Here is a 15,726-nt window from a genome sequence, read left to right as displayed (position 1 = left end):
TAGCGTGAGGCTGTGCTGTGGGTAAAGAAAGTGCCTACTTCATTTGCTCGATCGTAAAATAGTTATTGCCTTTATTGTTCTTTTTCCACCGTAGCAGTCAGAGGAAAATTTCAACCCTAACTGTTCATTTTGGAGCTATTCCAAGCGCACAATGACAGGTTATTGGTCAACACAAGGCTGTCGACTCCTGACTACAAACAAGACACATACTACATGCTCCTGTAACCACCTCACTAATTTTGCAGTATTGATGGCACATGTGGAAGTTAAGGTAAGATATACCACAAAGCAGGACTACGCTAGCATGTAATCTGACTGCTAACTCTAAATATCCCTGATATTTTTCCCCTAGTAATTTTAGCCAGGAACTCTGGCATTCTTGATATATCCTTTTGAGTGATTCAAATCACTGCTTCTTTCTTTTTCCATTGTCAATACAAAACAAAATCGAAGTTTGCTCAATAAATTTCTTTGTAGCCTCCCTGCTTTCAATTGGGCAAATGAATGCTATACTGTCATCTTCTGAACAGGGTAAGTTAGAACTGGGAGAATGGAAGCTGGGATTGGCTACATAGAAGATTAAAGAACTATCCATAGACTAAATACTATTAAACTGATTCCTAGAAAAACAACAAATAAGTTGATCCCAGTGGTGTGGAGGGTTAGCATATTGTAATACAGTGAAATGCACATTCCATTCTAAGGAAGAGTTCCGGTGGTTGACAGTTTTCACAGTCGAAAACTGGCTAAGTTGGCTGCTTCTGTTTCTTTCTGGAATGACAGGATTTTATACACATAGACGGTTTTATACACATAGACGGTTTTATACACATAGAAAGAGAACATGGGTTTTCAATGAAAGAGAAGGCTAAGCAGGCTTTAGGGTATCTTCAAACACAGGACAACTGTCAAGAATAGAAGTATAATATAGTCTTTATCCAGAAGTCCTAGGTCAGCATATTTAGAGGTTGGATATGTCTGCTTTTTAAAAGCAAGATAATTTGGAATAAGTATGAATGCTGGTGTCTTGCTCCTCTTAAGAACATTTGGCCAGGACCAATATCTGAGTTGATTCCACTTGTGGATCATTATCAATAGTTGTAAGGAAAGAAGACCTAGCTTATATGGTTTATATGACTTAAAATATATTTAAAAACTGGCAGTATTCTGAAACAATATCCAGTGAAAAGAATACACAATTATATTCATGAACCAAATGAATATTTAAAGTGTTAGTTTACAACCTATAATTTTCTTCAAATATTTTATGTATTAACTGTAATAATATTAGTTAATATTAAAGTTATTAATCTCATATAAATCACATTATATAGTATATAATATTTACTTTAATATTTTGAAGTTTTTTTTTACTTTTGTTTTACTGAATATTTTGCATGTATGTATATCTGTGCACCACATGTGTTCAGTACACACAGAGGCCAGAGGAAGCCTCAAGGTTATAGATGTTTCTTAGCTGGGATGTAGGTGCTGAGAATTGAACCTTGGTTGTCTGGAAGAGTTGTAGGTGTTCTTAACCACTGAGCCATTTCTTCAGCCTATATTATATAATCTTATGTAGTTAACATAATATTTTTATTAGAGTGAGATGAATTATGTCAACATTTAATCCTTTGTTTTCATAGGATATCATATTATAGTACTCCGTCTAATTTTTAATAGATGTTGAAACTTCAGAAGCATGAGTACTTAAAACCTAAATTGGCTTTGACAATAACTGAATGTTCCTGCATAAATTTTCATAAAGTTTTTTATTATATAAATAATATTACTTCCTATGCAAGTTTAAGAATTGATAGATGATACATTTTAAGACAAATTACTTCGTAAGTTGAATACAATTTGAAAGAATACATATATTAACCAGTTTAACTCTTCAATCAAGCACAGCTTTGTTGATATTTAATGTATTAAAGAAAAAGATAAATTCTATATTCAAAAATATGAATTTTCATGGAGAAAGCAGAAGCAAATAGTTACATCACAGTAAGAAAGAGATTTGAATGAAGCGTTTGCAGTGTTCTTTGGAAAAATTCAATGTATAAAAGCTGAAAAATTACTAGGTTGGAGGTGGTGGTTATAAGATTTCTATTAAGAAAGTAAGAATTTATTGGAAAGGTTGTAAAGAATATCCCAATTAGATAAAGCATCTAAGCAAAATGACAAGGAAGTTAAATATGATGTTTGAAAACACTATGAAAATTTGAAGATTACTGCGCCTTGGATAGAGCCTGACTGACCAGCAACTGAAGATGGCGGCTTCAGTAGGACTACGGCTAAATTCAATAAGCTTAACACCTATAGGCTAGGACTGGAATCCGAGAACAGGCTCACATGCGGCATGACCTACGTGTCTCTATATTTACAAGCAGTACACCACCTAGGGAAACACGGAGCACATACTGATTTATAAAACTTAGGTGTAATGACAAGGGGACACAAAATCTGAACTTAGAAATCTTACAATTACCAGAGTTCTGCTGGAACGTGAAAGTAGCCTTGGCGGGGGTGCATCATCCAGTGGTAGCCAGTGAGTGATATACTTTACCTTTTAAAAGTCTGAAACCTCATCTAGGGTTTGGAGGATACATGAAAAATTTATCTACAAGCAATTTCATCACTGTTACCTTTCTAGAAGTTGATGGCAATGGAACATTTTGCAGTTTACGTAGATGATTCCCGATCCCATAGGAGTGACAGATGTGGAACCTGCGATGCCCACACAGAGGCGCATAGTTCAATAGTAAAGAAAGACTATCACCCTAGCATGCGTGAGAGAAATTTGTATTCCAGAGAGCACATAAAAATATACGTAAAGCTTGTTATCTCAGTTATGTATTCTAATAGATGAATTAGCAACAAGAATTTAGATACTTGTGAATTTTCACCTCTATGGCATTAGTAAAAGTGGAACAGCGATTAATGTTTAACACATTTTTAGAAACTGAAAATTCTAGTACAGGGTTTGCCTGCCTTATTCCTGTGATGCAAGTCATTTTCTGCTGCATAGTTTGGCGTGTGTGTGTGTGTGTGTGTGTGTGTGTGTGTGTGTGTGTGTGTGTGTTGGGGGTGGTTACAATTTAGAAAAAAATGGTACAGGTATTCTTGAAGAACACTGTATCTATATCCGCTGGCAACATAAAATTATTTTTGCTGTTTCAACACAGTTAAAATTCTGGTCTTCAAAGTACTATAAGGCCATTTTTGTCAAAGCATTTCAAACTGATTGAAGTCAGCAAGATTGACCACATTGACAAATGATAGATTTAATTCTGGAATGTGTTAGTTAGGTTCTTGGATCCTACATTTCTACCAGCCAAGACGTTGAACTCTGAAAAATGGATCAAATTTAGACAACCACAAAATATCATTTTTTTGGCTCAGTTTATTTCCTAACAGCCCTTCTTCAATCCATTTTAAAAGGATCATGACTGTGACCACTATTGTGTGTCAACAAGAGACAAAATAAATGGAAATCGATACTTTCCTTTAACAATTGCTCACACAGAATGCTTCATGTGGATCTTGCATTGCAGTCTCTAGTGATTACCACAGTCAGCTCCATTTTGATCCTGGAACATGAGTTTGGCACTTTCATGATTAAAGAAGAATCGAAAGTACTGGGCCTAGTCATCACTAGAATCCGAAAATGAAATATATTAACCCATTTTCATTAAACTTCTGTTTGAAATAGAGAAATAATTTATTAACATACAATGAGAGCTACAGCAACCAGTTAGAATAGATACATGTATATACACTAGTTACCTTCCTTTTAACTCTATAATAAACATATGTAAAGGAAGGAACATTATACCAGATAATTTTTGACAACTTTGGAAAGAAAGGAAAAATTGCTAGGATAATCTTGCTACCTATTGACATCAAATCTTAGCATCTATTTTTTTTTTCTTTTTTTTTTTTTTTTTCGAGACAGGGTTTCTCTGTAGCTTTGGAGTCTGTCCTGGAACTAGCTCTTGTAGACCAGGCTGGTCTCAAACTCACTGAGATGGGCCTGCCTCTTCCTCCTGAGTGCTGGGATTAAAGGCGTGGGCCACCACCGCCCGGCACTTAGCATCTATTTTCATTCTAGGATATCTAAGCACTGAACTGCCCTTATCTGTGTCTGTCTATCTGTCTCCCTTTGTACTTATCTATCTGTCTTTCTGAATTCTGTCTATTGTTTTTATCTGATGAGTTCTCCCTTGTTATGCCCCAGTCCACAAAGTACCCCCCAAAACAACAAGGAGACAGAGTCTTGTATATAAAAGCAAAGAGCCTTTATTTTATACAAGTTTGCAAAGTTGATCTCTCTGCATGTCCAACGTATTGGAATAAATAGAGAGCCCCGAACTCAGTTAGAGTTGGGTTTTTATAGCAGTAAAAGTTGGGATGAGTGGTTTCTATGGTTCAGGACCCCTGATTGGCTGACATTTGTCTAGGGGTGTCCTGGTGAATGTGTGCTGGAAGGTGATCCTATCTACTGACTCAGGCCTCTATGAAACTTATTGATGGCTGAGTCCTACACTGGCAGGTGATAATGGTTGGAGTAAAGAACTTTGGGTGATCTGTTCATGTTTAGCTTATTACTTGCTTTTACATTTCCCCCTTCACAAGCACCAGTGACAGGACCCAGTCTTGGTTCCTGCTTGCCCCTGGTTTTAAAAGGCATGGAACTACTTAAATTCATAAATCCATTAATTGTCAACTCTGAACCTATTTTTTTAGTATATCAACGGGCACTATTGGTAGTTACCTTGTCCCCATGCCAGGGGGTTTCCCTTGTCTCAGCCTATCTACATATTCTGGGCAGGGGGCATGGAACGATGGGTTCCTTTCCACAACTACTTCAAGCTGACCATTGGGGCGTTGTTATTCGTGCCTAAGAAAGTTGAAAGTCTAGTCAAAGACAGAGAGGAGATTTAGGCAATGGAGCACTTATCAGACATTGTTGAAGAGACAGGAAATGTTCACATCAGCTGGACTGGTCCACATCACCTTTCAGGAAGTTCAGGGCTTGCTACCATTCAGAGCAGGTTGTAGTCAGCAATGCATGCTTAGATATGGTCTGCCAACTAAGTGGAAGCTTATTGAGATAAGTTTAAACTAGAAACAGAAATTAAAATTTAAAAAAGAGCAGATAACAGATATCTGTAAACAGAAGGAATAGATTCATACCTTTGAGTCCTAGCAAAAACTATAGGTTTGGCTTAGAAGCATGTATATTTTTCTGCTGTCCAGAGAACCATGTATGGTAGCTTTAGAATGAGCTAACAAGTTGGCTATAGCTTTGTGGAAAAATCTGGATACCTTTCGCTGTTAAACTGTTGTTGTAGCTGCCCTTAATACTATCAGAGATTTCAGAAGGATAAATAAAGTATACCTGAGTACAGACCAAATAGTTTTTGAATCTATTAAAAATGACAGGAACCAAAGTCCATATACAGTTAGTCATACCCAGGTCTCCATAGCACTGAAGGCAGAAATATCCAGAACAGCAGTTTTACTGTCTAAGCTAGGCCCATAAGGTGAACTTTTTCTTTTTCTGTGGAAGAGAGACATGGAAAAGACTGACCTTATTTTGTCTAGGCAAAAGTGGTGCAATCAATTCTCCAAGGTCCTGCTGTTTGTCCACAGTCTGGACCAGGTCCTGGCTGCAGGTGTTGCACTGGGGCATCTCGCCCAGTGGTCAGTGACATTATAATCCAGGTAGAGACATCATGGTGTCTCATAATCTTCTTTGGTGACCTTGGGTTACTGCAAGGATCTTGGAGTCTCTCTGGCTAATGTAATAAGCTATTTAATCATTATTTTAAATGCCATATTTTGCAGAAGTCTGAAGTATGAGGGCCGCCTAGGTATGTCTGAATAGAGAAACTTTGTTTCTCATTATTTGTTTTAAGTTTTGCTTTGAAAACATATACAGGGAATTAAATAAAGCTTATTCCTTTAACTATTTATATTAGTACTTTAAAGATGGCTGACTAACTTGTATTTCCTAACAGTGTATAATAAGTTAGCAGCTTTCACAAGACTAGAACTCCACACTCTGTAATGATTTTGAATTGTAGCTAATAAAGATACTGAATTAGTCATTCCGAGGGTAAACACAGAACAAGTTTATATCTAGCTGTTACTGCTGTCTCCTGTGATGGCAAGGAATAGGTCCCAGGGTGAATGGGGAACAGGAGGGAGTCTAAGAGCTAGCATTGCCCTAGGGCAAACTGGGACTCAGGTCTATAGAACTCATCTTGGCAGGTGTGTACCAAGTTGCCCTGGGAATGCTGCCCTGGGCCCTTCCTTTTTTCCCCATCACAAGTACTGATGACAGGACTCAATCATGGGTCCTGTCTATACAGAGGCTCAAGGGGGTGATACTGGAACCTCAGTAACATCAGTTAAACAGTATTGACCAATTCTTGAACAAAAGCTATCAAGTCTGTTGTTAAGAAGAGGCAAGATAATTAGGGGCCGGTTAGAGCTGGAAGCGAGATTGTTAACCAAGGAGACCAGCTGAGCAAGTTTTCGTCCACCTTTTGGGTGCGTGTTCTGTTCTCTTTCATTAGCAAGGTCATTGAATCTCTAATTACCCCAGAGTGATTGGCATAGAAACAACATTTTTCCCCAGGAGATCCAAACCTCTTAGTATCAATACAAAAATTTATGACTCAGTTTATCCATATAGCTTAAACCCTACAAAATTAGCAAAGATAAGGAGGCTAAACATGCACTTTTAAGCCTGAATAGACCTTGAACAAGGAAATATATTTTTAAACCATTATCTAATATTTTTAATGTTTTTACCTTTTAATATAGTTTTCCATGTTATAGCAATCTTCCCATTACAGAATTTTTTTCCTATTGTTATTTTACAACTGTAGTTTTGCCTATGTTGTGAATCTCAATTCAAACATCTGACATGCAGATGGTCCCAGACTACCCCTGTACAACCTCCAAAAGATTGAGATTCATAGGCTTGGACGCTGTTCCAAATCCTCTATCAAAGTGCTTAGGTCATTGTCTTCTGCATCACAAGAAATGAACATTTCCATTTCTGGTTAGCTTTTGGTGCTTATGGCACTCATCCTAATTTTTATCCTTTTATTTTAAATTTAAATATTAACAAAAAACATCTTATAGCACAGCTGTCTCACGGCCTTATAAATTTATTTAAATTTTTTTAAAAAATTAAAATCTCTTAAATGTCTTCCTGTAATATCAAGAATATGAAAAATAAACTACTTCTTTGCTTCCACCCTTGACAGCATATATATATATATATATATATATATATATATATATATATATATATCTTGTCTTTTAGATCACAGCCTGCTCCATTTCACTGTAGCTGGTACTTCTGGTGACTATCACCTGGCACTGGCATTTCTAAAACTATTAAGGTTCATTGTTGCAACTGCACATTCATTGGGACTCTAGTCCTGCCATACATTTGTAAACCTCAGCTGTTTCCTATGATCCCTTTATGTCTTTATAACCATCATCACCTGGATAACTCTTAAATTAACAAAGTCTAGCTGGCAGAGCTAGGTATTTTTGCATATAAAAAATTTGAGGTACAGCTTATATATATATATATATATATATATATATACATACCTTGTATTTAGAAAGGGACATGAGTCATCATGCAAAAATCTATTCCAATCCAAACTATCTTGGAGATTTGTTAGGCCCACTCTACATGGTTACCTTTAATAAAGATGGCAGTGAAATCATGTGGCATCCATTTCTTTTTAACTCTAGCAAAATGCCGATCAATAATTTAAAATGAAATTATGCCTTATGGTTTCTTTAAAATAACCCATGCATAGATTTTATGTAAGTAAAACATGGGTCTAACAAAGGAAGAGCCATAATCCAATTCTAAAGCCAGCCTTTCAATAAAAAAAAAAAAAGTAGCAGTTTTAACATTATCTATACCAAAAAGTCTTCTGAAGTTCTGCTAACCCAAATTTAGTAATCAGAGCTCAGTGGTAAATTTCTGAAGTTAGGCCCGTAAATGTGGCCACAACAGTGATGGGTGGCAGAGAAAATTAAAATAGTCAGACCATTTCTGTATCAGCTCCATGCTTGCAAGAACACTTACAAAGACAAACTTTTCAACAAAACAAGCATAGTCAGTGTTTTCACGTATGAGAAACCACAGCAAACATAGTTTACGTCCCCTTTTGACCTTTTATAACTTTTTATATACCTGTAATTCATTTTTCCTCTCTTCATTTTTTTTCAGTCTCCTGCTTCCTCCCTTGCTTTCCAGACAGCATACCAAAATCTCTCTTGCTTTTCAGACAACATAAAAACTCTTACTGAAGTCTTTCTTGTGGTTATCCTTGGTGTAGGATATATTGCATTAACAAGAACAGAAACATGAATATACTATAACAACAACAAAAAAATTAAATTTACATCACGAAAAAGCTTATACCAGTGTGAAACATTTGAGACCAACAGTAATTTGTTTTTTTTTCTTACATTAACCAATAATAATTTGTAACCAGCTCCTATAAATGATAATAGATATTTATTTGTAACAAATAATGATCAAAGCAGCTCTGTTGGAGGGAAGTCTGGCTATAGTGTCACAGCATGGCCATTACAGCAACACCTATAGCCAGAGTCCTTGACCTGCAGAGCTAAACTTTGATCAGGTTTGACCAGAAGTTGAGGCATGCAGCCCCCATGGCAGGCAAAGGAAATCATTCACCAGCATGGGAGGGCAGAGTGGTATGCAGCATGGGAAAAAAAAGATTGTTAACCTCTCCAATTAACGCCAGATTCTCTGTTCAGTGTTTGAAATCCTATTGGGGTATATCTGCCCCCTACAACTGTAGCTGTATAGCCCAGCCACCCATCCACACAAGCATGCTGCCCTGCAGCCTTGTGCTTGGGGCCAAGGCTGATTCCTTTCCATGAAATGTTTAAGGTGGTCGCTAAAGGTTATTTGTTTATCCCTTTTAGGAAAATATAGCCCTATGCTTATGGCCCAATCTCAAAAGTCCAGTCCTGTAAATGATCACAGTTTCAAAGTCAAAGAAGTCATAATTTGAGTCTGTCCCATATCATCAGCGTCAGTCTAAGTCAGGACAAAAACACAACACACAGACACGCAGGACAATGAACAGGACAATGGTGCCAAACCAAACCAAAGATGACAGCCTCAAGCTGCTTTGTGGGTGTGACATGCTCCTCTATAGAACTGAGACTGCTATACGCGTGTCTCTCCTCAGAACTGAGACCACTACCCGCACATCTCACCAGAGGAACCACCCTCTGCAGAAGGGCCCTGGGGACATCTCCTCCAGGCACCCTGCCTGTGATCTTTTCGCACATTCGCCTAGATCGTCTACAGGCTCTTATGGTTCCTGGGCCTGCTTACAGAAAGACATGAGAAATGAGACACAGACCTGAGACATAAAACAAACCACAGAAAACTTACTGGCCGGTTGAAGGTTCTACAGGTTGTAGTCCCAGTGGGCTTGGGGGATCCCAGATGAGTCCCCAAATGTTATGCCCAGATCCGCATAGTCCCCCCAAAAACAACAAAGAGGCCGAGTCCCGTATGTAAAAGCAAGAAGCCTTTATTTTATGCAAGTTTGCAAACTCGGTCTTTCTGCATGTCCAACGTATTGGAATAAATGGAGAGCCCTGAGCTCAGTTAGAGTTGGGTTTTTATAGCAGTAAAGGTGGGGGTGAGGGGTTTCTGAGGTTCAGGATCCCTGATTCGCTGACATTTGTCTGGGGGGTGTCCTGGTGAGTGTGTGCTGGCGGGTGATCCTATCTACAATGGTTGGAACATTAGGCATTTCTTTTGGATGGTCTGTTCTGGGTGGTGCTCAGGTAATCTCAGTGTGTGGCCCTTCCTGCAACCAGGTATTGCCTCAGGGTGAACTACTGAGACTCAGGCCTCTATTAAATTTATTGATGGCTGAGTCCTACACTGGTAAGTGATAATGGTTGGAAGTAAAGAACTTTCTTTGGGTGATGTGTTCATGTTTAGCTTATCATGGCCGACTCCTACATCCCTACTCTTAGCAACACTTGTTTTTTTTCCCCATATTTTGAGGACCTTAGTAAAATAATCATCATAAAGTTATTCACAAAACCTCGAATGCACATCTCTCTCTCCTTGATAGTGTATAAGTTCCCGTTTCCCACTTGTTCCATGCATTACCACACTCCAGTGATTTTGTTTCAAAGTTCTGGCCCTCAAGACCTTGCATTTTGAGGAGCAGGGGACGAGAAGAAGGTTATAAAACCAAAACTGTGGTGTTGGCTGTGATACTGATGATTACCGAGGCCTACCCTTTGCCTAAGAGATGTAGAGAGAGGTATTGGATTTGAGCCTAACTGGTCAGAGAGCACTTAATAAAGAACTATCTTGCTCTGTAGGAGGAGTGTAACGTCGTTAACTAGGTTGTGTGTGGAGAATGAGTTGGCCATATTCGTGTAACACTTTCTTCACGTGCCCTGCCTATAAGACTCATAGGTTTCTTTCTTCAGCATCTGGATTTACTTAGCTTTCTCATCTGGCTGGTCCTCACTTGCATGCCCTCTCATTGTCACTCGTGCCCAAACGTTTACCAAAATCACTGCTTTTCTCCCTAGCTGATCTCATGTGGGCATATGGCTTTAAACATCAATTAACAGTCCCTAGGCTTCAATCTTCATCTCTAGACTCATAGATTAAAATAGCCACTTCACATAATTGCAGACATTCATTGCCCCGTGTTGTAAACACATCCCAAAAGCTGCCATCGTAAGTTCAAATGCCATAAGTCATAAATGGGTTCAATACAAGGAACATGCAAAATTTTACTTTAAATGTTCTTGTATATGTATTCTGCTGCAACTGTACAAAATCACCTCTACAAAACCTGTTTTAGAGTAATATGTAAACTGACCTATAATTTATTGAATACAGTAAAGAAAGTGCAAAAACAGGATGGCTTTATGTGCCCAGGAGACAGAGGTGGGCTTTTTGAACATAGAGGATTTGAGTACAAAACCCAATGAACAAACACTGATAGCAGTACAGTGCATGGTGAAGCACAGGTTGATTACTCTTGTGAAGACATGGCTGCCAGTGATATATGGCTTACTGCTACTACCCAGGACTCCTATACTGGATATAGACTAGGGAAGCACCAAAGTTCAAATCTGAAGGGTATTTTTTTTGTCAATAAAGCTCTGATTTTGTACCATCATATTCAAAATATTCTAGATAAAGCCATTATCAGTCAAACTATCATAAATTGGGTACAGTCTGTCCTGAGCTTTTTGTCGCAAGTATCATAATTTCCCCCTAGAGTTTTCTTCATCTTGTTACATAACTACTTTGCTTTGCCAGGTGTCCTGTCCTCCAGCACACATTCTCTTTGATTTGCTTGTTTTTACGGATCCTCTCACTACACTGTGGGCAAGAGAGAGCCTGACCTCAGCACCTTCACCATTATCCTAATTGTTGTTGCTGTCCTCCTGCTTTAAGCCCCTGGGGTCTCCTCACTGAGATTTTGCTGTCACTCCTTAGCCAGTCCCCCCTCTCCTTGCCCTTCCCAGTTCTATTCTCAGGATAGTTGCCAAAGGGATACTTCAGAACTATGAAGAGGTCACACCACTGCTCAGATTTATTCTCTAAAAACAGTTTTGTGCATTTAATAAAAATGCCAGCTAAGTCTCCTTACCTTAGTAAATACAAATTCACAAATGCTGACCCCCTTAGCAACTCCTGTAGCCCTTAACTGTGATTCTTTTGTCTCAGGTTGTGTGAGCCTTCCCAAGCACAGCAGGTGTGCTGTGGTCTCTAAGGAATGCTCAGCTCCTTCCACCCCACACAGTCACAGGCCTTACGTGGACCCAAAGTCACCTTCTCAGTGAGAACTTCCTTGTGCTCTTTGTTTAAAATTTGACTTCACCGTACCTGTACAAAATACAGTGGAAAGGGACACACACCAGGCCTCTTGACTCAAGGAATTCACAGCTCATCAAGTGAGAGATGCGATTTTTAGGTATGTAGAGGCAGGCAAACAGCAGGATGGACACTGAAAATTCTGATTGTTTTCACCACCATCCTTTTCTATAAAGTGGAAGGCAATGGACTAAGGTGGATTTTGTGTTATTTAAATTTTTTAAATTGTCCTATTTTAATTATCTATCCTAAATTCATGATTTAGCACCAAAAATCTAAATAACAGTGAGCAACCATTTTTCAGGGAGCTAGTCTCTAAACCTCTAATTAGTTGGTAAGAAAAGTAAATAGATTTTAAATTAGATTTACTAATGGGTAATATATATCATGAATGCTTATTAATAGGTTGATTAAATACACAGTAATCACAAACAATGGCACTAGAACTAGTTAGAGTTCTGCTGGGAAATTTTTTTTATAAAGAAATACTTATCTAGTATTAGACTTATATGTCCTATGCCAAAAGTGGCACTGGGAATCTCATAGCCTATAAATAATCATTACCATTCTTACAAAATACTGAGGGCTTTCTTTTTCTCCCACTCATAAGTAGTAGTAATTATTAAGTGATTTATTAATATTTTTAAGATATCTTTTCCTCTCTTTCTTACATATTTTACACATATATCATTTGACATTGCAAAGGAATTAGAAAAAAAGACTTTTTAGAATTTCTAATATAGGGAAAACAAATTTAAGGTTTATTTTAATTATTTCTGAAATACTGAAACTGACAAAAATAATCTTAATTTGAAAAAAGTTAAGGCTTCAAGCAAAATAGTAAAAATATCTTAATATCTTTTTGTTTTATTTTTTCATGCATGTATACATCTGGTTAACCATTCTTTGCATCTTTTACTTTCAAAAATTTTTAAAAACTTTTAAATAATTCTTTAAGAATTCATACATGCTTATAATGTATTTTGATGATGTTTCCCACCCACACATTTCTCTCACTAACTCCTTTCAGTCCTCCACGCCCCACCCCAACCTCTACTAATCATGATTCTACTTTCAAATTGATTTTTTTTTTCAGTTTAAGTAAACTTAAATGAATCAGCTTCAAACTAAATGAATTATCATTGATACTGTGGTTTTGTACAGAAGCCTAAGAAATACTTTAGGATAGATTCCCATAATTATATTTCTAGTTTTTTTTTGTTTTTTTTTCTCATTTTTTTATTAAAAATTTCCATCTCCCTCCCTTCTCCTCCCCCCTCCCTCCCCTCCCTTCCACCCACACCCCCACTCCACCCCTCTCCAAGCCAAAGAGCCATCAGGGTTATTTTCTCTCCCCAATTCTTAATTTTTTAAGATTTAGTCATAAAATATTCCGCATACTTTCTTATCAGTTCAACTTGACTTTTATTTTTATCATCTATAAAATGTTTTTATGCCCTTAATTTTATTACTGCTTTTCTCATAATTTTATTGTACCATTTCACTCCAATACTAATGCATCCACCAAACCCATAGACTCGAAAAGAAAAACAAAAGAATAAAAAGAGAACCAATGTGCGTTTCGCTCTTTATATAGTGTTCATTCATTTAAAGCAATCACAACCTGGAAGCTTTTAACTATAAATTCATTTTAAAATTTCCACTTTATTTTATTATTACATTGTGTCCTTGTGCATGTGCATATGCATGGGTGTATGAATGGCACATGCTGCAACCTGTGTGGGAGTTTCAGGACAACCCACACGACTATGTTGGCTCCTTCCCTATATGGGTTCTTGGGATTGAACCCAGGTCTTCATGCTTGGTAAGCAGCACCTGAGCCGTGTTACCTGCCTGAAATTTCAAGTCCGATAACATAGCATCTGTGTGCTAAACATTAACATCTGAGACTTTTCTAAGGTATAAGAAAATGTGAGGTAGTTTTAAACGATAAAGTTCTGCCTGCACATGAGACTTCCTATGTTCTAGAAGAACTGTTTTTCCTCTTTCAGGTGCCAACTGGAAAAGATACTGTGTTAGTTTAGTAAATATACTACATTAGCAGAAAATAAAAATGGTTAGTATATAATACTCAAAGTTGCACACTCATACTTCCAAAATTATTTTCTTTACTTAATGTTCTATGTACATATGGCGAAATGGAGGTAGATGCAGAGATTGAAAACATAATTTGCATGTAGTAATTAAGTATATTTACATAAAACATAACACTAGATAGCTTGCAAGTGTAGTGTTTATCAAATATAGAAAATTTCATAAAAATGGCTTCAAAATGTAAAATTTTACATTATCAGTTACAGTATTAACTGTATCTTAAAAACTGGTGATCTATTAGAACAAAGACTTACACATACTTTCTCTTATTGAACATAATTTTGTACTATGTTTCCTTTATGTCTTTTAAAATTTGAAATTATTTATTTGATAGTACACTGTTGTTTTGTCAACACTGCCTGTTTTAGTGTGTATTGGATTAGTTAGGATCAGTCCGTCCAAGAACAATGTTCTGTATTCTTCTGCTGTAGAAGAGGAATATCCTATGCTGGCAATGGGGAAAAGATTCACGGTTTACTGGCATCAGTAGAACATGGGGGAGCCTTATCTTCCTGAAGTAATTTTCTTTAGAGAGGGAGTATTGATTGTCCAGAACACTCCTTCCTGAAACTCCAGGTGCATCCTTATGTTTGGGATTAAGAGTAGATTATATTAAATTTAAATTTCTTCTATTATTTTTACTCCAATATTTTATGGGCATTTTATAGAGAAGTTGATAAGTAATAAACCATTTTCCTATTTAAATCATACTGTCATTTTATATATGCATGCTTATTTTTGCTGTGATATTATTAGATTTTGCAAGTGAATGGCTGACATCGTAATAATCCATCCTTAAACATTTTGGCAAATTAGTTTAAAATTTTTTTTCTGCCAAAAAGATACTTACATGAAAGCAATTCTATTATCTACTGCATAATTCATCTATAGAATATATTCTCATCCTTCCAGTATTGGGTTTTGCTTTGGTTTTCCCCAGGAAGGAATTGCTCGAGGATCACACTTTATCTTCACCAGCCCTGGCTCTTTAGTTTAGCTTAGTCTTCACATTTGATTTCTTCATGCCGGAAAATGTTATTGGATAGAGTTCAGGTCTCGTATCTGGCTGAATGTTTCAACATAGAAATTGCTCAGGACCCTGATTCTTGACAAGCATTCCATGTCATAGATACTGAAGCACAGTAGACTTTAGTGCATGCAGATGCTTCCGTATTAATAGTATTATTATGATTAGTCCCAGAATTGAAGTTACAGTGTATGAGAATATTGAACTTTTGTAATGAAGAAGAATCCATGGAAATCCATGTGGAGACATCTTTGTCACTCCTTTAAAGAAGCACTGGGGTAGGGCAGAATGAATTATCTTTTATTTGATCTCCAAATACTTGATTTCAGTCTTTGTGCCTCAAAAAGCTTTGAATCTGTATTTTAATATTGATAAGTAATCATCAAAATCATCATTTTGTGAAATAAAAGTGGCAAGAGAAGTTGCTGCATGATTTAAGAAGTCTTAGCCAGTTGATGAGCATGCCTCAGAGAAAATGATACGATTTCCAAAGACATTTGTTTAAAGAATCAGAGACAGATGGAGTTTTAGTAATATGAAATAAAGTTGAATTATCTGGGGAGTGTTCTTGCTTCAGTAATATATTTATACATCACACCTTACTTGCTCTCCAGCCCTGGGTGTTAGCAATATT

The 15,726-nt window shown here is 37.0% G+C and overlaps 1 protein-coding gene across 1 annotated transcript in view; it reads left to right on the top strand.

Annotated features, from left to right (window-relative positions):
* Adgrl3 (adhesion G protein-coupled receptor L3) overlaps positions 1 to 15,726 on the top strand; it is a 457,067-nt gene that overhangs the window by 357,090 nt on the left and 84,251 nt on the right. Inside the window, exon 15 of the mRNA XM_038331368.1 lies at positions 95 to 271. Within this exon, the coding sequence (XP_038187296.1) occupies positions 95 to 271 (177 nt within the window). The remainder of the gene's footprint in view (positions 1 to 94; positions 272 to 15,726) is intronic.

This window comes from Arvicola amphibius, chromosome 1, assembly GCF_903992535.2.
Source record: "Arvicola amphibius chromosome 1, mArvAmp1.2, whole genome shotgun sequence".
Classification (NCBI taxonomy): Eukaryota; Metazoa; Chordata; class Mammalia; order Rodentia; family Cricetidae; genus Arvicola; species Arvicola amphibius.
Note: the sequence above shows the minus strand (reverse complement) of the source record. Positions and strands in the feature narration are given on the sequence as shown.